This window comes from Cetorhinus maximus, chromosome 19, assembly GCF_964194155.1.
Source record: "Cetorhinus maximus chromosome 19, sCetMax3.hap1.1, whole genome shotgun sequence".
Lineage (NCBI taxonomy): Eukaryota > Metazoa > Chordata > Chondrichthyes > Lamniformes > Cetorhinidae > Cetorhinus > Cetorhinus maximus.
In genome coordinates this window covers 72,139,940-72,163,786 of record NC_135897.1, presented here as the reverse complement: position 1 = coordinate 72,163,786, position 23,847 = coordinate 72,139,940, and the positions used below count along the sequence as shown (strand labels likewise).

Sequence of the window (23,847 nt, the reverse complement as noted above, 5' to 3'; positions counted from 1 at the left end):
GAGACAGAACACTTTAAAACTTCTCATGACATATCCATCAGAAGTTTACTCGAATGGTAAAATCAATTTAAACGGAAACAAATAGTACACACAGAACACAAATCAGAAGCTAGTGGTTTAAAAGTAAATCCACATTATAAGACTCAAAAATTGTTCGGCTTGAGGCATTTAGCAGTTTATTCTCAGAAAGCACAGCTCAGTGGTTTGTTTACTCTGCTTGTTTTAGTCATCTTTACTCACAAGTACAGCTTTTCCTGTCTGTGTCCAGTCTGTATCCTCCCTGACATGTACACTGATAGGATCCAAGGGTGTTTATACACAGATGGTCACAGCCAGCATTGTCTGCTGTGCACTCATCCACATCTATAGGCAGAAATAAGAACATAAAAATAAGTAAGCATGGAATGAGATAATGTTGTCTGATCCATGAGGCAAGCTCCTTCTATCGTGAACTCCCATCCATTTAATGTCCTGAGGGAACATCAAAAATAAATTCCAAAGGCTGTCAAGAAAATTGCGGAACAACTCCACTATTCAAACCTAGGTCCCCATCCACCAAACAACATGCTTCCTGCATCAACAACACAGGAACCTGTGTTCCAAAGCACATTTGATTCATTCAACCTATCGATATGCCTACAAGCACCAGTGCCCACTTCCAACCAGATAGGAGAGAGGCTCTTTGAATGTTTCCTGGACTGTCCTCTCTTCTGGGCAACATGTTTTAGGATAGCAGATTGAATCTGTTAAATGCTGAGGGTTGGAAAGGATCATTTTCCCCTCCCTCAGTCTGCCCAAACCTCAACTCACCCTTAGCTAGAAAGACAAGCAAGTAACTGTTCCTTGGCCTTTCTAACTGTTAATGCTGTAACTATCAAGGACAGGATAGCCCCATAGCGGCTTCTCTTTCCAAAATTTTCTCCCTCCCACCATAATTGAGATTGAGGCCTCCTGCCTGCCCCATCTGCTTATTTTAAATGGAGATGGATTGAAAGATTTAATGAACAAAAAAATAACTTTGAAATTTGAATAACTTAAACTTGTGTAAAATGAGCAACTATGGGCATAAATTAAGTTTGTGCACCACATACTGAATGCATCATTTCCCAGAATATGCACAGAAAGTTATCACCAATGGATAAGCAGAAGGTGGTAGATAACAAGGAATGGAAGGATAGAGCATCCGCAGTATTTTGCTTTTATCTTAAGGAATGGAAAGATATCCCAGGAGGTAACTGAGACATTCATCTTGTTTCTGTCATTAGCCAGATTTACTTTCAGTTCTGTTACCACATAAACTCCAGTCTGGCATTGACCTTGGATAGAACTGTATGTTTTCACAGGCTGCATTTTTTCACCAAAGCTCCTTAAGGTCTAATAATTGGACAGGTAGGGCTGTGGTTTCACATTAATACTAGGGGACTTCTGCACAAATCATCAGTTTCCCCCTGTCTTGGCAAAGCATTAGGGATTCTGTAGAAAAATATACTCAGTGAAAAAACAAACAGTCCTAATTAAGCTTTCCAAGGACGGAATAGTCTGTGTTGTCTTTAGGATTTCCCTCCCCCCTCTTAAGGTCTCCCTGCTCATTTTATGCATGTCCTTGCACAATATAACAGCTCTGCCTGGGAGAGTACAAAAGTAGACAGTCTGTTCCCAAATGTTTGCAATCGTGCTTTCTAAAGTGCAACTCAAAGCTGCACACAATACAAGCTAGATGCAGAGTAAAGCTCTTCGGAATTTTCCATTCACCCTCACTATACCATCACAGCTGCATCCATCCATGTTCAGCCTGTATCCTGCTCGACAGCTGCATTCATAGCCTCCAGGATTGTTATTACAGTCTTGTGCACAGCATGCTGTGTCAGTCTCACACTCATTGGAATCTGTAAGGGATAGAAACATTAAGAACAGTCAACTTGAACTCAGTTTATAGCAGGGCACAGGAAACACTGGCTCAGTTACCAAACCAAGAGAGGGGGTTTCCACCATGAGATCTGTTAGTCAGACACTGTTAGGCTACACCATCATGGTATCAGTTAGTTATAAAAAAAGAGGACTGTACAATCATGAGTTTATGATCATACAGCGACAAGACTCTGTCATGAAGTCAGTTACTCATAATGATCAGAAAAGTAAATACAGATAAGGGAGCAACTTGGCTTATTTAATTATCATTCCATAAAATTGTTAGTCTTGAGCACTATTCAAAATAAAGCACAACTACAGGACAAGGGGAGCTGTGGCTCAGTTCATAGCACCCTCGCCTTTGAATCAAAAGGTTGTGGGTTCATGTCCCACTCCCGGAAACCAAGAACTGTGAATGTACTCGAAAGAGTTACATTCTGTGACTGTTGATAACTCGAAAGAGTTACAGGACAAGGGGACATTAGTACAAATTAGTTAACAGCAAATTAAGAATTAATTAGAATCCTAATTAGATGGAGATTGATTCACTCAGATGGAGATGAATAGGTGGAATGATCGAGGTAGGATAACTCAGTCCTCCAATCTAGTAATCAGCTTCATGACCCTACCCTGACACCACTTTCAGGGCATGGTTGGCCTCTCAGCCAGAATTGAAAGGAATGCTCAATGTGCAGCCTGACCAGAGCACCACTCCAATAATAACCCTGCAATGGCTCTGCATTTTGTCTAAGCTATATTAAAGCAAGCTTCTGTAAAATGTCTCACTGGTGACGTTCAGTCAATATAAAGTTACATTTTTATTCTTATGCATGTCAGACACAGCCTTGAGGTACTAATGTACAGTCGGCCGTGCTGCTCTCTAATTGACCTTTAGTTGTGTTAAAATATGTAGGTGGAAATTTAGCTACAGACTATAGTAATAACATCACATGGCTTTGACCAGGGATGCTTGAATATTGCAGTACCAAGACATGTACGCCCATCGGAGTCCAGTAGATATCCCACATTACAGGAACAGGAGGGCCCATTGGTTGTGTGCTTGCAGTGGTGAGTACAGCCACCATTGTTCCTTTCACAGCTGTTCACAATCTCCATTTCAATACCTGTAAGGTGAAAGACAAACAGTACATCAAGCACTCAGAATCTTGGAACCGAGAGTCAAAGGAGATTCCACAGAACCTCCAGGCGAGGCCTGATCACAACAGGTCTCTGGCACCTCTAGGAGATTCTGATTTGAGTTGCAAGGGATAGAATATATTTCTTGCCCTTACAAAGCAAATAATGGGTATGGTCCAGGGTCAGGAGTGGGGATTTCCTAAGCCGGGAGTTCCCATATTCCATATCAACAGTCAGGTCCTGGGACTTATGCAGTAACCAGTATGCCTAATGAGATGAGACATTCCAGCATCTAGAAGGGAGTTTATGGGTTCCACCGGTAGAGTCCAGGCCAGACAAATAGCCTGGGCATCCAAAGAAGTGAAAACAAAAGTTTGGAAACGCAACCAGATCAACCCTTTTGTTCGGAACTGGTTTGAGCAGGACACCATCGGGCATAGTAATTGGGATTGAGACACAAAGCAATTTTGTGCTTTGTAGGGGGATTGGCTGACACAAGATTCCAGTCTTTGCATACAGGTGGAAGAGGTCCCCTCAATTTAAACACATTTCCCAATAACTCAGATGTACAAAGAGAATTCCATTCACAGTAGCAGTTATCTTGGATGCATCACTATGATGCATCATTTCTTATCAGTTACATTGGCAGAGGACTCAAGTCGATTGGCAGTTGTCACTGCACAATTTTGATTACCGTGAGTTTCCTTTGTAGCTAACTAAAATAAAAATCATTATGCAAAAAGTTTACGGCATTTGAGCGTTGAGATTTTTATAGTAACAATTAGTTTTGAACAAGATTGTTGTAATCATCTCTTCATAATGAAACACTGTATCTCATTGTTCTTGTTTTGATATACCTGTGCAATGTCCATCTACAGTCTGAGAGAATGCTGTGTAATTGGGCACTCAGAATGTACTGTATCACGCTCTGCTCATCATGGGTAACACCCAAATTCAAATAGCAATTCCAAAATTGGCCGAGAGTAATATGCGACCATGCAGCAGAATTGTGATTTCTATACCTGTCTATACCTGTCACTTGTCAGCATAGTGTGATAATTCATCAGCTGTAGCTATGTGACAGTACTCTTGTCTGGGTCAGAAGGTGTTGCTTCAAATCCCACTCCAGAAACTTGAGCACGTAACTTAGGCTGACATTCCAGTGTTTTACTGAAAGAGTGCTGCAATGTTGGAGGCACTGCTCTTTGGATGAGTAGTCAAACAGAGGCCTAGTCTGCCCTCTTAAATGGATATAAAAGATCCCATGGCACTATTTCACAGAAGAGCAGGGGATTTCTCCCCAGTATCCTGGCAGTGTTTATCCCTCAACCAACTTTAATAGAACAAGTTACCTGGACAGATTATCTCATTACTATTTGGACCTTGACATGTGCAAATTGATTGCCCCGTTTCCCTACATTACTACAGTTCGAAACTAATTCATTGGCTGTAAAGCAACACATTCCAACAGTGATAATAAAAACAGAAAAAGCTGCAGCATCTGTGGAGTGAGAGAAACAGTCATTGTTTCAGGTCAATGACCTTTCATCAGGCCTGCTGAATATTTTCAGCATTTAGTATTTTTACTTCAGATTTCCAGCATCTGCAGTATTTTGCTTTTGTGCATCCTCACAGTGACTATAGTTCAAATATATTTCATTGGCTGTAAAACACTTTGGGATGTCCTGCCATTGTGAAAGGCTCCATATAAGTGAAAGTTCATCTTTTGCAATCTCTCCTTTGTCTCCACCTATCACTGGTCTTCTATCCAGCTTCACCTATCCCCACCGCCGCCCCCTTATACAGTATATATTTCACCACATTATTACTTCCCTTTAGTTCTGAAGAAGAGTCATACGGACTCGAAACATTAACTCTGTCTTTCCCTCCACAGATACTGTCAGACCTGCTGAGTTTTTCCAGCAATTTTTGTTTTTGTTTCTTTCTTTGCCTGTCTACTGTGCTACCTGACCTATATAGCTAATCTTGAATGTCTTTGAGAGAGGAAAACCTTAAAGCTGCAAACTGTGCTGTGACTTGGCTGTGGTGCAGAACATAACCATCAATTGCCATCACTTTTGTTAATGGCACGGAGAAAGTGACACGATCAAGACATGTAACCTGCTGAACAACTTGTTGATCACACACACCAAACCCAATGACCGTACTTACGGTAACACTGCTTCCCATCGGCACCTAGCTCAAAGCCAGGGTTACAGATGCAGCTGAATGATCCCAGGATATTGACACATTGATGAGCGCACATTGCAATTCCTGTGGTACACTCATTAATGTCTGCAAAGAAAAGGACAGACATTAACAGAGAAAACAATAAAGCACTCATCTCGCAGAACAATAAAGTCCTTCACAGCTGTCCACAGGGAGAAAGAGATCAACAGGAAAATAACGCACTAGGTGATGATAAGTAGCCCTTCCATCATGGTATATTCCATTACACTCATTCCACGTGCTGTGTTAGTATATTAAATAATCATTTTATTTTTTCAATTAAAAATATTTCCAATAGCAGAGGTTGATCCTCACAACCCTCCAATGACCCCAGATCAGAGCTTCATGTGCAATGACTTTCATGCATTGTCCGTTGCACAGATGCCTCCTTGTATAAGCAATGTTTACTCAATGAAGTAGGTTTTAAGGGCACTAAACACACTTGAAATCTGAGATGGTCACAATTTCAGGAAAGGATGGATTAATGATGCAGTGTGTGCAAGAGGATGGTGCTTGACCCCCCTGCTGGGCTACACCAGCGGGGAACAAATAGGACATTAAAAATTTGTGACATGAAGCAATTAATGGCATTAATGGAGGAGTTCCTCTTAGATTTATAATACTGCCATTGTTTACTGGGAATGCACTCACCCCAAACAGTTTACAAAGGGACCATTGCTGTTATTGGGGCAATAACTTCTAACCCTGTTTTGAGAAATATGAAGAGAGCAGGCACACTGCTGCTGTAAATTCAAACATGGGTTGCTATTTAATTGGGTATTGGTGCCATTCCTGATGCTCAAATTTTCTGCAGTTAGCACCAATACCAAACAAAAACTTGCTATATTCCACATGCTATGGTACAGCCTATACTACACATAATTATTCAGCCAAAATTTCATCCAGAAGATTTTCATTTCAACAGAAGACTTCAGAGCATCCTGAATAAACAGCATCACTTCTCAATTTGAGGTGATGTAATCCCACTTTGGAGGATCCATCTTCCGAGCATAATCAGTCAAGTAAACGAAATAAATTCATTTATTTAACAAGAAGCAAACTTAATGGTCCTGATCATTAATTGAGGCAATGAATAAATAAACCATACACAGAGTTCTGTGGAATACTCTTCCAAATACTGCACCAGTGTATTATGAAAGAATAGTTCTGCTGATTTATGCAGTGAACTATGTTCTGCCACTTTCAAAATAAACCTGTCATTGCACCAGTCCAAACACAAGCACCAATGACCAATTTAGGTCATTGCATGTCCACTATAATTGGGAAACCCCCCCACCCTAATCCCCCAAATTTCCATTCCTAGCTATAAGACCATAAGACCATAAGGCATTGGAGCAGAAGTAGGCCATTTGGCCCATTAAGCCTGCTCAACCATTTAATGAAATCATGGCTGATCTGATAATCCTCAACTCCACTTTACTGCCTTTTCCCCATAACCCTTGATTCCCCTACTAATTAAAAATCTGTCTATCTCCGCCTCAAATATACTTAACGACCTTGCCTCTACAGCCCTCTGTGGTAAAGAATTCCACAGATTCACTATCCTCAGAGAAGAAATTCCTCCTCATCTCTGTCTTAAAAAGGTGACCCCTTACTCTGAGATTATGCCCTCTGGTTCTAGACTCATCCACAAGGGGAAACAACCTCTCAGCATCTACCCTGTCAACCCCCCTAACAATCATTTATATTTCAATAAGGTCGCTTCTCATTCTTCTAAACTCCAATGAGTACAGGCCCAACATACTCAACCTCTCCTCATAAGAAAATCCCTCCATACCCAGGATCAACCTAATGAACCTTCTCTGGACTGCCTCCAATGCCAGTATATCTTTCCTTAGATAAGGGGACCAAAACTGTTCACAGTATTCTAGGTGTGTTCTAACTAGTGCCTTGTATAGTTTTAGCAAGACTTACCTAGTTTTATACTCTATTCTCTTTGAAATAAAGACCAACATTCCATTTGCCTTCCCTATTACCTGCAGAGCTTGAATGCTAGCTTTTTGTGATTCATGCACAAGGACCCCCAAATCCCTCTGTGCTGTAGCTTTCTGCAGTCATCTCCTTTTAAATAATATTCAGCTCCTCTATTCTTCCTGCCAAAGTGCATAATCTCACATTTTCCCACATTATATTCCATTTGCCAAGTTTTTGCCCACTCACTTAACCTGTCTATATCCCTCTGTAGACTCTTTGTGTCATCCTCACCATTTGCCTTCCCACCTATTTTTGTGTCGTCCACAAACTTGGCGATAGTACATTCACTTCCCTCAACCAAGTCATTATATAGTAAATAATTGTGGCCCCAGCACTGATCCCTGTGGCACTCCGCTAGGTACAGGTTGCCATCCTGAAAATGCCCCCCTTATCCTAATTCTCTGTCTTCTGTTAGTTAACCAATCCTCTATCCTTGCTAATATACTACCCCCAACACCATGGGCTCTTCTTAAGTAGCCTTATGTGCAGTACCTTATCGAACGCCTTTTGGAAATCCAAATATATTTCATTTACTGGTTCCCCTTTATTTGTCCTGTGCATTACCTCCTCAAAGAATTCTAATAAATTTGTCAGGCATGATTTCCCCTTCATGAAGCCATGCTGACTCTGCTTGATTATATTATGTATTTCTAAATGTTCTGGTATTATATCCTTTATAATAGACTCTAACATTTTCCCAATGACAGCTATGTCACTGTCCAGCATTTCACTCAACCTAATATAAATATACTGTGCTTCAGGTGTGTGAGAAGCATTGCTGGTGCAGTAACTGCTAACACTGTTTAAATATGGAGGGACTACAGTCATTATCAAACACTAAATTCAGTAAATATAATACAGCAAGCACAATGGGCTGAAAAAACAGTACAAATGACTGAAGCTATAATGTTTTTTGTTTTATTTTCCTATTTAGTTCTGCAATCTTATATAAGGACAGTTTTAAGCTGTGAGGATGTTCCAATGTGCCCATGTATAGAATATTATAGGTGATTATTTGTATAACAGCAATCCCTGTTTGAACAGCAAAATAAGGATTAAACTCATCACTGCAGTTGTTGAAATGTCAATTATGAATTATTTCAATGATAGGGATCAGGCATTAGTCCTTGATGACCTTGCAGTGGAAGCAAAGAACATGGCTGGGTTAAATATGGTCTTTGTGTAAAGTGTGATTGAGCTAGTGGTCGCTACAGACTACTGTTTGAATGACCCACTGTGATCTTGTTGACATTTCTCAAGAAATCACGCGCTTTTTCCTTACCATCACAGCTTTTCCCATTCACCATTAGCTGATATCCAGGATTACATTCACATTGTGCAAATCCAGCTTCATTGCGGCATATGTGGCCACACCCACCATTCCTCTCACTGCATGGATCTTTCACTGGTAGTGGTTAGAAAACAAACAAATAGATAAACTCCAAGCACTTCACTTGGTGTACTGAAGTGCAATTTATTGCAACAATCTTTGTTATCAGACAGCCAGTGCACAGAAGGGACCATGTCTGTACACACGAAAGCACCATCATGAATTTTACCATGAGGCTACTGGTCCACAATACAACAGCTTGTCTTATTTGGGGGAAAGATTGCTAATGTGCATGTTGAGTTTGCACCAGTCAGATTTTTAAAAAACATTTGTTATCAGCATGTGGGCATTTATTGTTCATCAGTACTTATTCCGAGAAGGTGGCTTTGGGCCTTCTCCATGGTCACTGCTGCCCTTGTGATGAGGGTGCTCCTACAACGGTATTAGGGGAGGAATTCACAATACTGACCAGTGGCAATGAAGAAATGGTAATGTGTATATAAGTGAGGATGATGTCAGACATTTTGTTAATTTATTCATGGGATGAGAGTGTCACTGACAAGGCCAGTATTTATTTCCCATTCCTAATTGCCCTTGAGAAGGTGCTTGTGAACTGCCTTCTTGAATCACTGCAGTCCATATGGTGTAGGTATACTCATAGTACTGTTAGGGAGGGAGTTCCAAGATTTTGACCCAGCGACAGTGAGAGAATGGTGATACATTTCCAAGTCAGGATGTTGTGTGACATGGAGGGGAAATTACAGGTGGTAGTCTTCTCATGCATCTGCTGTCCTTGTTCTTCTAAGTAGTAGAGGTCACAAGTTTGGAAGGTGTTATTGAAGAGTTTTGGCAAGTTGCTAGAGTACATCTTGTGGATACTACACATGGCTGCCCGTGGTGGATGAATATTTAAGGTGATGGATGGGGTGCTAATCAAGCGGGCTGCTTTGTCCTGGATGGTGTATTGTCTCTTAAGTGTTGTTGGAGCAGCACTCATCCAGGAAAGTGGAGAGTATTTAATCATGCTCCTGACTTGTGCCTTGTAGATGGTGGACAGGTTTTGGGGAATCAGGTGGAGAGCTACTTTCCACAGAATTCCCCCTGACCTGCTCTTTGAGCCATGGGTTGTGCATTGGCTACCATGGTTTGGGGCTCAAATAGGCAGAAATATGACGAGCACCAGAAGAAGCAGCCAGCTGTTCAGAGAACTGCAGCTGGACAGCAGAGGGAGGAGCAACAGAGGGATGCAGCTCATAGGGGGCACCACTCATGACACAGGGTCCACAGACAGAAGCTGAGTTTCTTTCACATGTCTGACCAGCATTGCTTCAGGACGCTCAGGTTGTCCTGTCAAGTATTCATACACATCTGCAGCTTCCCAGAAGAAGGCTTGCTGCCTACTGGGCCTTGTGGCCTGTGGCTGCTAATATCACCATGACCTTCTACATCTTTTGCATCTGGATTCTTTCAGAGCTCTTCCAGAGACATAGCCAAGATCTCTCAATTGACAGCCCACAGACACATAAGAGAGGTGACTGGTGGGTTGATTGCCAATAATCCTTTCCTATGACAACACCAGTCAAAATGAGCAGACACTTGGATTTGCATTGCTAGCTGGTTTGTCAAAGGTGAGGATATTGAACACACATGATAATCTGTGCACCCCAGATCAACCAGAAATATTTATGAACCACAAGGGATTTCACTCTACCAACGTGCAGTTGGTGCGCAACCACAAAAAGATATCCCTGCAGGTGGGAGGAGCTGCCGTATGACCACCGGATGTGTGATCAAATAAGCCGTCGCACGCTGAAGAAGTGCTTCAGGTGCCTCGACAGATCTGGAGGTGTCTTTCAGTAAACAGTAGCCAGGGTGTACAGAATGATCATGAGGTGCTGCGCTCTGCAAAACATTGCACAGCAGCAAAGTGTTTTGGAGATTCAGGAGGAACAAGGCACAGAGTGCGGATCCTCTTCAGGTGAGTCTGAGGAGGAGATGATGAGGGCTATGCACCACCAGCTGCTCACATTGTTTCCTGGGATGCCAACGATGCCATTATTAATGTAAGGCTCATTTAGGTTATACCAGTGGACCAACATCAGAAGCATATGCAATAGCCTCTCTTCCCCATATCTGCCCACCAATGCCATTGATACAAAGCAGTCCTGCAACAAACAACCACCCCATGTAGAAAACCCCATTTTCCCCCTCCAGTCCATCATTCTATTCATCATCAAACAAGCTTGAATGCTACTTGTCAACCAGCAATCATGCATAGCCAAGATGGGGAAGTGTTATTCAAAAGAATAACATTTATGTGGTGGAACTAAGAATAGAAACTTCACAACAAAAAGTTTTTCATATACACGTGCACAGTTACAAAGCCTTCCTCTTCCTTTTCCTCCTGCTACTGCATGGTCCAGCCCCTGTAACTTCGGCAGAGCTAGAGACAGGATGCCCAGAATCAAATCCCTGCTCTGAATGCTCAATTGCTCTTGACAACGTCCTATAGGGTTTGGAGCTTGTGAGGGGCCTAACAAAGACTGCTCCACCTGCACTGACTGGGGGTTAGGGAGTGATGAGAAGTGGATTTGCCAGTTCTGTGTCCCCTTCAGTCATCATCCCTCATATGGGCCAGCCGCAGTTCACCGCTGTGACTCAGCTGAACAGCACTTTGAGGCTGAGGAACTGTGAAGCTAAGGCATCAATCATCAAAATTAAGGTGGCAGACATGTGGTATCCAAAATCTGCATAGCCATGCTCAAGTGCATTGACAGTGTGATTGCTGTGTTTGATGTTCCACAGAGTTGGCCACTCTATCCTTGCAAGAAGACATTATCGCAATGCCTGACATCAACACACGCATACTTGAGGTTGACTCCTTCAGAATTCTCTCTGCAAATGTGGTCAGCATGTTTGGAAGGCCTGTCAGTACAACACAAATTCTCTCATTCTCTGCTGCTGCTCAATGATTATCCTTTTCATTGACAGCCCCCAGAGCACAGCATCTATGATGCACATGCACTATGAACTGGGCTGTCACTCCATTTGCTTTGGATCTATCAGAGCAAGCAGTCTTTCCTCCCTTCAGTCTAAGCTAGATTTATGGTTGTGATAAACTGCTTTTTTAAAAAAAAAGACACTCACTTTGACTGCCGAGAAGGGTGTGGTTAGTTAGTACATTACATACCAGGGTACTATATTATCATTTAGTAAGCATGAGGAAAGCTCTTAAAAAAAACTTCATTTTGAAATTTTCAAAGGTTCAGAATTGGACAAAAGCTATCCTGCCCTCACTTCCCCACCCTTTGTAATTTGATTGCATAATAGAATTCCAACCCTCTTTCCCCCACCTCACCACTACGTTTATGTACTGCGATCACCTCTGCTTAGTACTGTAAAACTCATGACTCACATTCGCAGTGCTTCCCATCTCTCTTCAGCTGGTAGTTCCGTTGACAAAGGCACTGGTAGTGGTTTTCACTAATCTGCACACACTCATGCTCACAGCCACCGTTGTTCATGGAACAGGAGTTGACAGCTAATGGGTTTCAAAATAAAAGACACAAGTTAAGGTTGAAAATCCTTCTCTTTTGAAATCACACTGGTGACAACTGTCTTGTGGCTCCTATAGACTAGGTTGGTGGACTGAAGATCACTCCATCTCCCGTGATTTAACTCTCCCGTACATCCGTGTTCAGGTCATTTAAATGGTGTGGACTTACTCCAGTAGGAGGCCCAACCACTTGAAGAGCTTAGAGCCTGGAAGTGAGGAAAATTAGCCATTGCTACAGGTCTGACAGGTTGCGGTGTTTGGGATGTTCCAGCTGCTATCCAAACACTGCAGCCAGATGACCTGCGACTCTCCTACAGGCTCAAAGGAAGGACTCAACAGACACTTTTTTTACCCTTTCTAAATGTGCTCTCTGCTAATAGTCAAACAGGAAAATTATATGAGGAGATCAGAAATGCCCCTTCCCAACTCATTTAAGTGACTGTCATCTATTGTAGGCATAGACTCTCAGCCCCCATCCCCACTTAACAACATAAGTAAGGCAGGGATCCAGCATTACAGATCAGCATCCTTACCCCCTGCGCATGCACTTCTCAAGTAAGTGCATTTGGGGATGCAAAGGTTATGAAAATCAGTCCCACTGACTCCAATCCCAAAACACAGAGTGTGTATCTAAAAAATGAGCAACCATTAAAAAAGCAATTAAAGCAATTAAGATTGGTGAAATCAAGATGCAGGACAGCTTGACTCAAGATATCAAAAGGTCAAAATACCAGTATAAATGGCACCACACAGATGATCAGCACAGAAACAGTGACTGGAACTGTCTGCGTAATTAATGCTCCCACTTCAATGCAGACAACAGTGATTCTACTAATCACAGAATCTCTTAACCTCTAGGTTTATCTGAAAGTTATTCATCTTTCCGAAGATTTGAACATCCACTCAAAGTGGTCACGCTAAGGTGCGATTAAGCAGAAACAGCATCAAATAACAACAGTTTAACTTTAATGCCAGTCTTGTCTTTAATAAGTCGATGACCTTTTAGCTTCAAAGTGCTGCTTCTTTAATGATGTGGAAAAATCCAGGGGTTTTTTTTTCCTCCCTGAGGTAAAGTTCCTTTTTCGTTCACTCCCCAGTTCTCTTCAAAAGAAAAACTTTGGTGACTGTTTTGCAGCAAACACATCTCCCGCCTGCTGTGTAAAAGAATGGGACGCCATCACTGCATTTTACACCCGCCACTCAAATTAACACCTATCCATCAAGACCTGAGATAGGGATCAAAGCATTAGGGACTTAACAAAAAAATACAAAGGAGCTGAAAGGCAAGAAAAACCTACCATGACTGCTCAGTTATGGTTTTCGACCTCGAGGCTTAGAGGCCTAACCTCACCTCCTGTACAGCTCAGTGAGGATTATCAAATACGGCAAGAGCGCAGTGAATGTGCTGGAATATGACATCTGATGTGGCTTAGGTTTTCCAACCGTAATGTCAATAGCAACCTGTTAAAAAGGAGCTGGTTACCCTTGATGATACAGTCAGAAAACCTAAGACTGTCACGTTTAATTCCTGCTATAGCCGCTGCTCCTAATTTAAGATTTTGCAGGGAGTATTCGATAGGTTGGTTGTGGCCCATGCAAAAAAACAGCCAAAAGACATAAAAGCAGCGCACACAGAAATGTGGTGCAAGTGTGTTAAACATTCAGGAATTCTGTAACTTGGAATTCCTATCGTAGGGAGTGAGGCAACTGGCTGAGCTGACAAGATGAACAGAAAACTTTATTATATTGTTACCCTTATTAGACTAGCAAAGGGTAACACCACCACGATCAAACAGCATGTAACAAAACAGTGGTGGTGCATAAAGTGGGACTACCCAATGATAGGCAGTGAGAAAATAGGATACAAAAACAAAAATACCTGGAAAAACTCAGCAGGTCTGGCAGCATCTGCAGAGAGGAGCACAGTTAACGTTTCGAGTCCGAAGAATAGGATAGTTGGGTCAGGGGAAGGGAAAAAAAATCATCAACAAAGTTTCCAAATTTGAAGGAGCTGTGTCCCCCAGAGTGAATTTACCTAGTGAATTAGGATACTTTCTTACTTGTACATGGGGATTGAATAGAGAAAAAAGAATTGTGTTACAAAGAGCAAATTATAAGGGGCCACTGTACTTCGCAGTGAGTGAGGTCAGCAGTAATACGAAATAGATCAATTGACAATCTGTATTAAGAAATTGCTGTCCCTGACAGTGGCAGTGAGTGATTACTGTTCTTAATTGACTGAATCACCACAGGTTGAAGGATCACCACTTAAACCTCACTCCTTCCCTTCCTTGCCCATTTTGTATATCTTGTCTGCACAAGTTGTTTAATCATGCTGCCCATGGACTCTTTCAAACGGACTTCTTTCGATCGGCTCTAAATGCCTCATGTATCTGCAGGGCAGGACATGTGAACCATGTAGTTTTCTGTTTATTTTATTTGTTTTTTTTTGTGAGGGAATAAAATCCATTTTCCACCCAGTTCTTCTCCTCTCCCTAACATCACACACCAACTCCTGCCAAAAGGAATCAGCAAACCTCCTCCAATGCAGTTTAGAGCCAATGGAGATGAAACCCACACTGCTTCCTGGTGTAATGTGCTGGCACTTTAAAATGCTGGGTCAGTGTACCACTCAAATTCAGATACCATTTAGAAATTACACCGAGCTGACAAAACAGCTTGGTGTTGCTGCATACTAGTGAAGCAATGTACAATGTAGACAGCTGTAGGATGCAGAACCTAGCAATGACATTTCACATTGTGTATTTTTAATACTTGGGATTTGATGCTTGAGGAGGAAGGAACAAAAGAAGGGCAAATAAAACTAAAGACCCTCCACATCTCTTCCCAGAAATTAAGATAACCCCTCACGGCCTATGTAACCTCATCCAGCCCTACAACCCTTTGGGAACTCTACACTCCTCTTATTTAGGCCTCTTGTACAACATGGATTTACTTCTCCCTACAATTGGTAGCCAAGCCTTCAGCTCTCTAGGCCCTAAGCTCTTGCATTTCTTCCCTAAACCTCTCCCCTAAATCTCTCTACCTCACTCCTCCTTTAGACACACCTTAAAACCTACCTCCTTGGACAAAGCTCTTGGTCATTTGTTCAAATATCTCCTTATGATGTGGTTTACTATCAAATTTCATCTGATATCACCCCCTTGTAAGCGCCTTGGGACCCTTACATATACAAGTTGCTGTTTTTGATGTTAAACTGTTAACAATTTAGGAACCTAATCTAGCAACTATAGAAATGCTGCCTAGAGTAATTTATTGTAGGCACTGAACTCAAATAAAAACAAAAGGATGAAATGGGTGAAAAGTCGGGGTGTAAATACATTCAGCTGACAATGTCATGTGTGGTTTTAGGGTTTGGAGCTGAATTCAGCACTGTAAGCTACTTTAAGATACAGTATATGCAGCCTTTTGAGATTGGATAACATGGACAGTGGGGACCCCTAGCTCAGTTGACTAGACAGTTAGCAGGTGGATCAGATTAACACCAACTTCATGGGGCTTGGTCCCCGCTCCAGCCGAAATTGACTTGGGGCTGGCTTACCCACCCTACCATCACAGCACTTAGGCGAATAGTCACCAAGTTCTGCCTTCAGGCAGAGAACTCAAGAAGAGGAATAACAAGTACAGTGGAAAAACTCAGTATGTCTAACAGGAACTGTGGAGAGAAAAAAAGGAGTTAACGGGCAGAATTTTATGGCTAACGCGCGGGGGGCGGAGCCTCCTGACATCAACGCGCGGCATCGTGATATTTAGCTGGGCGGGCGCGCTATGAAGCGCGACGCACGCCCGCCATTAATTAAAGGCCTTGTTAAGGCCCTTAACTCGACAATTGAAGCCAATTTTGAGGAGCCTGTGTGATCTTTGCCTCGGGGCACAGGCCCAATGGGCAGGCGGGTAACTGACTTTTTAATAATCCTCATCCACGTGCGGGATATGTGGGCTCAGAGGGGTTGTTCATGTTTTTTCTGAAGTATTTAATGCAGAAAGTGTTTTAAACTTGCCTGTGTGATTGTTAGCAGTTCAGATCGACTTCCAATAGCTTTCTCTGTACTTTGAAACTTCAGCTCAGCACTCTGCAGACAGTAATCTTTATCGGGCCTGCAGCTTTCCAGAGGCCTCCATTTAGCCTGGGTATGGGTTCTGACATCTTCACTGGAGGCAGCTCCTCTGAGGAGGAAGGGAGGGATAGAATAAGGAGGAGGCCAGGAGTGGACAATCAGCCTCCAGGGGAGCCACCTTTGGGAGGCCAGGCGCAGGCACAAGGGGCGTAGGGCCAAGAGGTAGTCCAAGGTGGAAGGGGCTGCAGAAGACATCACTATCCTGCTGCTAGGGTATACAGGCGGCGAAACAGTTACCTCAATATGTCTGAGGTGCAGTGCCAAAGGAGGCTTCGACTGTCAAGGGAGACAGTCAACTATATCTGTCAGATGATTGGCCCTGAGATCACCCCTAACTGTGTGGGTGGACACCCCATGCCAGTGGCTCTTAAGGTCACAGTTGCCCTCAACTTCTATGCATCTGGCTCCTTCCAGGACTCGGTGGGTGATCTTCGCGGTGTCTCCCAATCAGCTGTCCACACTTGTGTCAAGCAGGTTACAGACGCTCTGTTCAGACGGGCATTGATCTTCATCCACTTCCGCTGCGACCAGGCCAGCCAGACACTGAGCCAAAGGCTTTGCGGCCACTGCTGGCTTCCCCCGTGTCCAGGGTGCAATAGACTGTACTCATGTGGCCATCAAGGCGCCAGCAGGTGAGCCCGGTGCCTTCGTCAACAGAAAGGCCTTCCACTCCATGAACGTGTAGATAGTGTGTGATCACTGGATGCTGATTCTACAAGTCTGTGCAAGGTACCCAGGCAGCTCCCATGATGCCTACATCCTCAGACACTCCCAGGTGCCGGGGCTCTTCAGTGTTCCAGCTCGGCTGGATGGTTGGCTGCTGGGTGACAAGGGCTATCCCCTCAGAAGGTGTTTCATGACGTCTCTCCGCCATCCAAGAACAGAAGCTGAGGAACGCTACAATAGGAACCATGGCACCATAAGGGCTATGGTGGAGAGAGCCATCGGTCTTCTCAAGATGCGCTTCCGTTGCCTGGACCGCTCAGGGGGCACACTCCAGTAGTGATAGTGGTAGCATGCTGCACTCTGCACAATCTTGTGCTGGAAAGGGGGGATGCAGTTGACGATGAAGACCTTGACGCAGTGGATGAGGCTGCACATGATGAATCCGGCAGTGGCTCAGAAGATGAGGAAGCTCAGGGCAATGATGAGGGGCAGCACGCTGACCCGCTACTACACCAAGGAGGCAGAGACACCCAGGACACTCTAATCCAACGAACCTTCAGCTAGCTTCACACATATGGATCAGCAGGACCAGCATTGCCTGGCACTTCCACATGTGGCACTTAGGTGCTACATCTTCCACCTCATCAGCTGCAACTAAGGACTTAGTACAGAAACATCAATGTCCACTCAAACACTCATGAAATGTCTGTGAAACATACAAATTCAGCACAAAGGAAACACCCTCAGCCATGGTCAGAAAAGTGGACTTTATTCCCACCAAAATAAACCACAAACGTTGCTCAGACATACATAATTATATATTCCCTAATCTGGGGCCAACACAAAAGCACCAGTGACATACCCATGGAGTGCCGAACATGCCTTATGCTTACGTTTTTGGGTGCTACGTCTAGGTGCCGCCCCGTCGCTCGGAGTGGCTTGTGAGACAGCCTGCTGTCTCTGCTGTCCTGTTGGCCTTGATGACCTTGGCGGGCGTCCTCTGGCCCATGGAGCCTGTGCTGGCCGCACCTGAGAGGGAGTGGCCAGTTCCAGAACTGGCAGCTCCCCAGTTGTCGCAGCCTCAACGGATACAACGGTCATTGGCAGAGAAGCGGAGGAGCTGCTGCCCTCACCCGGAGTACCCTGAGAGGAGCTCGCAGCGATGACAGGCAGCTGCTGCGCCAACGTGAGGTCACATTGGGCCTCCCTGCTCACTGCACATGGATGGGCACTGAGCGGTGACACTTGGTGCCCAGAACATCTCCCACATTGCGAATGACCACCTGTGGCCATTAGCGCTGTGAGGGCTTGCAGGTCCGAGCGTAACCCAATCAGAAGGTTCTCAATCCGATCGAAGCCCCTCTCCATGAGAGTCGCCAATCTCTCAGTGGAGGCAGTCTGAAGCTCTGTCCTGAAGTTCATGCCTTGACTGACACTCTGCCTGGATTCCTCCACCACAGAGACCAACTGAAGCACACCCTCATGCAACCTTGCCAGATGCTCCCGCGCATCCTGCCGCTTGTCCTGCAGCTGCTGCATGGCTGACATCTCCAGAGGCACATCATCACTGCCGTACTCAGCATGTGCCTGGTCCCCTGCAGTCCTCCGGCTACTGGCACCATCGGCACTCTCTATCCGTGTCACCTCCTCCAGCAATTGTGAAGTGCCTTCTCCACTGTGCCCCGGGACACTAGCCGACATCATGATCCCCACCGAAGTGTTTGTCGCTGCGCTGGTGCCGGGCTTGCTGAAAGGATGTGACGCAAGTTGCAAGTCTTGGTCCTCAGGTGTGGAGGGGGGACTCCGGATTAGTGGCCGTGGCCATGCGGTGGTGATGCTGAAATTAACAACAAGGACAGTGCATCAGTTAGCGTTCAGTCACTAACACCGTTCATCCCTTTCCCCCCCAGCCTCATAAGTCCCTCACCCTTCAAGAACCTAAGGAGACGAACATTGGTGGGGTGGTAATTAGTCAAGAGGAGGCTCAAACATTACACGCGGATACAGACAGGCTGGTCAGATGGCCTAAGGAATGCCACATGGAATGTTATGTGGATAAGTGTGAGGTTAAGCACTTGGGCAAGACAAGCAAGGTACGGGAATACATGAGTAATGGTAGGACTGTGGGTAGTCACGACGATTACAGGGACCTTGCTGGACAGACTCGTTCAGGTAGCAGACAGGAACATAAGGCGTTTAGCAAGGTCGAAGCCAGACTTGCCTTTATTAGCCGAGGAATAGAATGTAGGAAAAGGGAGGTCATGTTGCAAGTGCAGAAAAATGCTGTCGAGGCCACATCTACACTTCTGTGTTCAGTTGTGACCTGCACTTCATGGGAGGGATGGCATTGGAGTGGGGAGAGTGCAGAGGTTCCTTATCTGGATGCATGCTGGCCTGGAGAGTTGGAGTGATGAGGAAACATTGCAAACACTTGCAACATTTGCTGTGGAGCACAGGAGATTGACAGGTCACATTATTCACCTTCATACCGTTATGAGGGGCATAGAATGGGTGGACAGAAGGCAACATTTCCCCTTGGTGCAGGGATGAGTAACGTGGTGGCGTTTATTTAAGTTGAGTGCCATGAGGTTGACAGGTGAGGTGCTGAGGACCTTTTGGACAGAGTAATGTGGGATGCACTGGCTGAAAGGGTGGTGGAGGAACAAACCCTCCAAAGATGCAATAAGTCTTTGGCTGTGCAGCAGCGACGCCATGGCATGTTAGGCCATTGGGATAGTGGTCGCAAATGGGATAAGGTGACTTTGGAAGGTGCTAGAGATGCGCATCCTCAAGGGGCTGAGGGACCTTTGTTTATGACCCACACGTCTGAGTGTCTCAGACTGTGAATGAGCAGTGTTGCTGCATTAACGATTGCAGCAACCATCAATGCTTTGGATGGTAGGCAGACAGCGTGAATCGGACTGTGGACCTCAAATACCTGGCCGCTGCACCCCAGCCTCGCCGACACCTGCCGACCTGGCCGCCTGCCTCCTCCCCAGCTCCATGACCTGCTCCTCATACGTGGTGAGGGGCTGCAGCATGGCGTGCCCACCACCAGTCCGCTGCCACTCCCACATATTGCTCTCAGTTTTTGCCTACAGAACAGAGAAGAGGATTTATTGGGGCTGATCGCTCATGTACTCCACGTGCACGCCGCACCCCAACCATCTGAGGCCTCCAGCGGCTCCTGTCCACACTACTGGTGATCAGTCCTCAGAAGATAGTATGGCTGGTCCCAACCCCCTCCCCCAACGGCCACCTTGGACACAATCGTTGTCCATCACTTTGAACAACACATGGGTCTTAGCGCCCATGGCAAGGAGGCGCAACTAGGTGTGGCGCCGAGGCCAGCAGATGGCTCTTGGCCACGACACCTTGAGGCTCCCCTTCCACCATCTCATCACCATCAATATGACATGTGTTGGAGTTCTGAGTATGTGTCTAGCGGCCTTCCCTGCAGGTTGCCTCCAGACTACTCAAATACGGCAAACACCAACATATGCTGCAGGGAGAACCCATCTTGTCCTCAACCATTAAGGCTGATGTAAGCATGGTCACTGTCTGTTTGCCCACCCAGCGTGCGCCAAATGCCCAATGCAGTGATGACACTAAGACGTGGGGAGGGGGCCCTCAAAGGCTAAGGCTACCTGCTGGGTCAAATGGCAAAAGCTGACATGGTACTCACCCTTCCAGAGTGCAGCAAATCATTGCAGTGCGCCGCACAGCATCTTGAGAGCTAACAGCCTCCGCCATCTCCTGCCACGCCTGCCTGGTGATGTGGGGGGGCCCTCCTCCTCCCATCCTCCAGAAACAAGACATCCCAATGGTTGGACACCTCTTCGAGGAGGACAGCAAGGCGGACATCTGAGAACCAAGGGGCACAGTGGCCCCCCCGCTGGCCTACCCTGCAGCCTGCCCCCCTCCTCCTCCTCTGCCCTCACCTCTTGTGCTGCCCGGTCGCTGGCCATGGTGAACAGCCTAAAGGAGGCTGCCTGGCCATTCTTTATACAGACTGCCGGTTCCCCATTGGAACCGGCGGTCTGAACACGCCCGCCGCCGATTTAATTTTCCCGACGAACACAGGAGCTGGAACCCAGCTGGGTAGGCCTTAATTGGCCCGCCCGCACAAAATGGCGGCACCGCCCGTTTCGGCGGCAGCGGTGATCGGCTGCCCACCCACCGCTGAGTTGGTCAGGCCCGCCCGCCCGTCAAATGCAAGATTCAGCCAAATGTTTCGAGTCCTGTTTCAAACTCTTTTTTTTCTCTCCACAGATGCTGTTAGACCTGCTGAGTTTTTCCAGCATTTTCTGCTTTTGTTTCAGATTTCCAGCATCCGCAGTATTTTGCTTTTATCTAAGAACATGTACAGTGTTGTCCATTGGGTACCATCCGAATTACACCCCAAATGGCACACCATGGGTGAATAAAGAAATAAGGGCAAAATCAAAACTAAAGAATAAGAAATACACAAGGTACATAGACGGCAAAAGAGAGGGTGACTAAAGGGAATAAAAGTTAGGAAAGAAGTTTAAAAAATGGAAAGCAAAGAGAAGCTCCAAAACCTAAATTATCAAGAATTAAGAAATAATGAAGTATTCTACAAACAGATAAATACCACAAGAAAATAAGCAGGATACAGATAGGACACTAAAGGATACACATAATAAACTCCCAGGAAATGACAACAAAATGGTAGAAATATTAAATAATTATGCTGGCTCAATATTTATCAGGAAAGCTAACCTGCCAGGCAAGACAGTAGAAGATCAAAAAATATATAAAGACATTTAAGATTGAAGTAGGGGTTTGGGCAAAAATTGAGAAACTACAGTAATTAAATTTCGAGAGAATAAGACCCCTGGGTTGCATCCACATATATTAAAAGAATTTAGGGTAACAGTAGCACCAGTGCATATATATAAAAATTATTTCAAAAAGGTAACAGTGCCAGAGGACTGACAACCAATGTGAATAGAAAAAGGGAGATAGAATAAGTCCAGGTTCACGCTACCAACTAAGCATTCTCCGATCAAGTACAGCACTGCTTAGATACTTGTGTGTAAAGCGCCCTTTATTTCACATTTTATCTTACAAGCAATTTGAATATTAAATATTGGATTTATCTAAAATTCCAACACTGTTAATAAACCTCATCTAAGAAATTTGCAAATAGGAGTTTGCAGATGATACATAACTCAGACGAGGGGATTTTCCGCTCGCACCAGCAGCAGAACCAGAAATTTGCAACCAAAATCAACGGACTTTAGGCCACTCTCCAAATTTTCCAGTCCTGTCCAGGGCGATTCCTGCCGCTGGTGGGACTGAAAAATCCCGGCCGAAAGCATTGTGAACTGTGAGGGCATAGTGTTGAATTTCAAAAGGACAGACAAGTTGGTGGAATGGGTGGATGGATGGCAGATGAAGTTCAATGCAGAGAAATGTGAAGTGATTCATTTTAGTTGAAAGAGCGTGAGGAGACAGTATGAAATAAGGGGTGCAACTCTAAAAGGGGTGCCAGAGAAGAGGGAACTGGGTGTATTGTGCATAAGACATTGAAGGTGGCAGGACAAGTTGAGAGGGCAGTTAATAAAGCATACAGTAGCCTGGGCTTTATTAATAGGGGCATGGAGTACAAGAGCAAGGACTTTATGTTGAATTTGTATAAGTCACTAGTTCGGACTCAGCTGGAGTATTGTGTCCAGTCCTGGGCACCGCACTTTAGGAAGGGTGTGAAAGCATTGGAGAGAGTGCAGAAAAGATTCATGAGAATAGTTCCTGGGATGAGGAACTTCAGTTATGTAGATTGGAGAAGTTAGGACTGTTTTCCTTAGAGAAAAGAAGGCCAAAAGGAGATTTTCAAAATCATGGGGGGATCTGGACAGAGTAGATAGGGAGAAATTATTCCCACTCGTGAAAGTATTGAGAACGAGAGGGCATCGATTTAAAATAAGTAGTCAAAGAAGCAACAGTGATATGAGGAAAAACTTCTTCATGTGCGAGTGTTTAGGGTCTGGAGTGCTCTGCTTGAGAGTGTGATGGAGGCAAGTTCAATTGAATCATTCAAAGGGAATTAGATTATTATCTGAAAAGGAAGAAAGTGCAGGATTACAGGGAGAAGGCAAGAGAATGGCACTAAGTGAATTGCTCTTTCGGAGAGCCAGTGCAGACACGATGGACCAATTGGCCTCCTTCTGTGTTGTACCAATTCTGTTATTCTGTGGGTTTTTTTCTTGCATGTTTCCCAAGGAGACCAACAAGAGTCAGAGCAAAAGCAAAGAGAAAAACATTTATTTTGACTGCACTTTCTCAAGATGTTGATTTACTACCGAAAGGTCATCGTATTCACTGGGCTCTGAAACTGCATGAATAGAGGGAGAAATATTCAAAGTAATTGTTCAGTTTAGTACAATGGGGTCAGCAGATCATGTAATATGCGATTCCGTACATCTATGTGCAAACTTACTGATGCATGTGCGACCATCTGCGTGGATCTTATAGCCAGGCTCACATTCACAGTAAAAGGACCCTTGGGTGTTGACACAACTTTGCTGGCAACCTCCATTGACCACAGTGCACTCGTCAACATCTGCACAGGAACAGAAAAGCAAATATTCATACTTGGGTGATCAGAGCGTAATAATGTTTTGAGGAAAAAGTAACTGGTATATTAAATGTAAACAAACTATTAAATAAATGATTGGTAGCCATTCCTGGTGATAAAACAGCAGGTAGCACCAAGAATCATAAAATGTTCCCTGATAAATTGAGTTAGTCTGTCTAACTCGAGGGGGGGGAAATCGGAAGGTAATCACGTTGTTCTTGGCATCACTAAGCAGCTGCCCAGAGGTCTAGGAATAATTTAGCGGCTATCCCCACAGTCAGGGAAT

General features: G+C 44.6%; 1 protein-coding gene across 3 annotated transcripts in view; it reads right to left on the bottom strand.

Moving 5' to 3' along the window:
• Window positions 1–23,847, bottom strand: part of LOC144693912 (uncharacterized) — a 333,595-nt gene that overhangs the window by 71,511 nt on the left and 238,237 nt on the right. For 2 of the 3 annotated variants that reach the window (XM_078564124.1, XM_078564125.1), the window contains exons 6-12: window positions 23,424–23,546; window positions 12,015–12,140; window positions 8,552–8,674; window positions 5,218–5,340; window positions 2,895–3,032; window positions 1,764–1,886; window positions 241–363 (exon numbers count right to left, since the gene is read on the bottom strand). In XM_078564124.1, the coding sequence (XP_078420250.1) occupies window positions 241–363; window positions 1,764–1,886; window positions 2,895–3,032; window positions 5,218–5,340; window positions 8,552–8,674; window positions 12,015–12,140; window positions 23,424–23,546 (879 nt within the window). Of the gene's footprint in view, window positions 1–240; window positions 364–1,763; window positions 1,887–2,894; window positions 3,033–5,217; window positions 5,341–8,551; window positions 8,675–12,014; window positions 12,141–13,453; window positions 13,519–23,423; window positions 23,547–23,847 lie in introns of those variants that run through there. The other variant, XM_078564126.1, reaches the window with a different exon arrangement.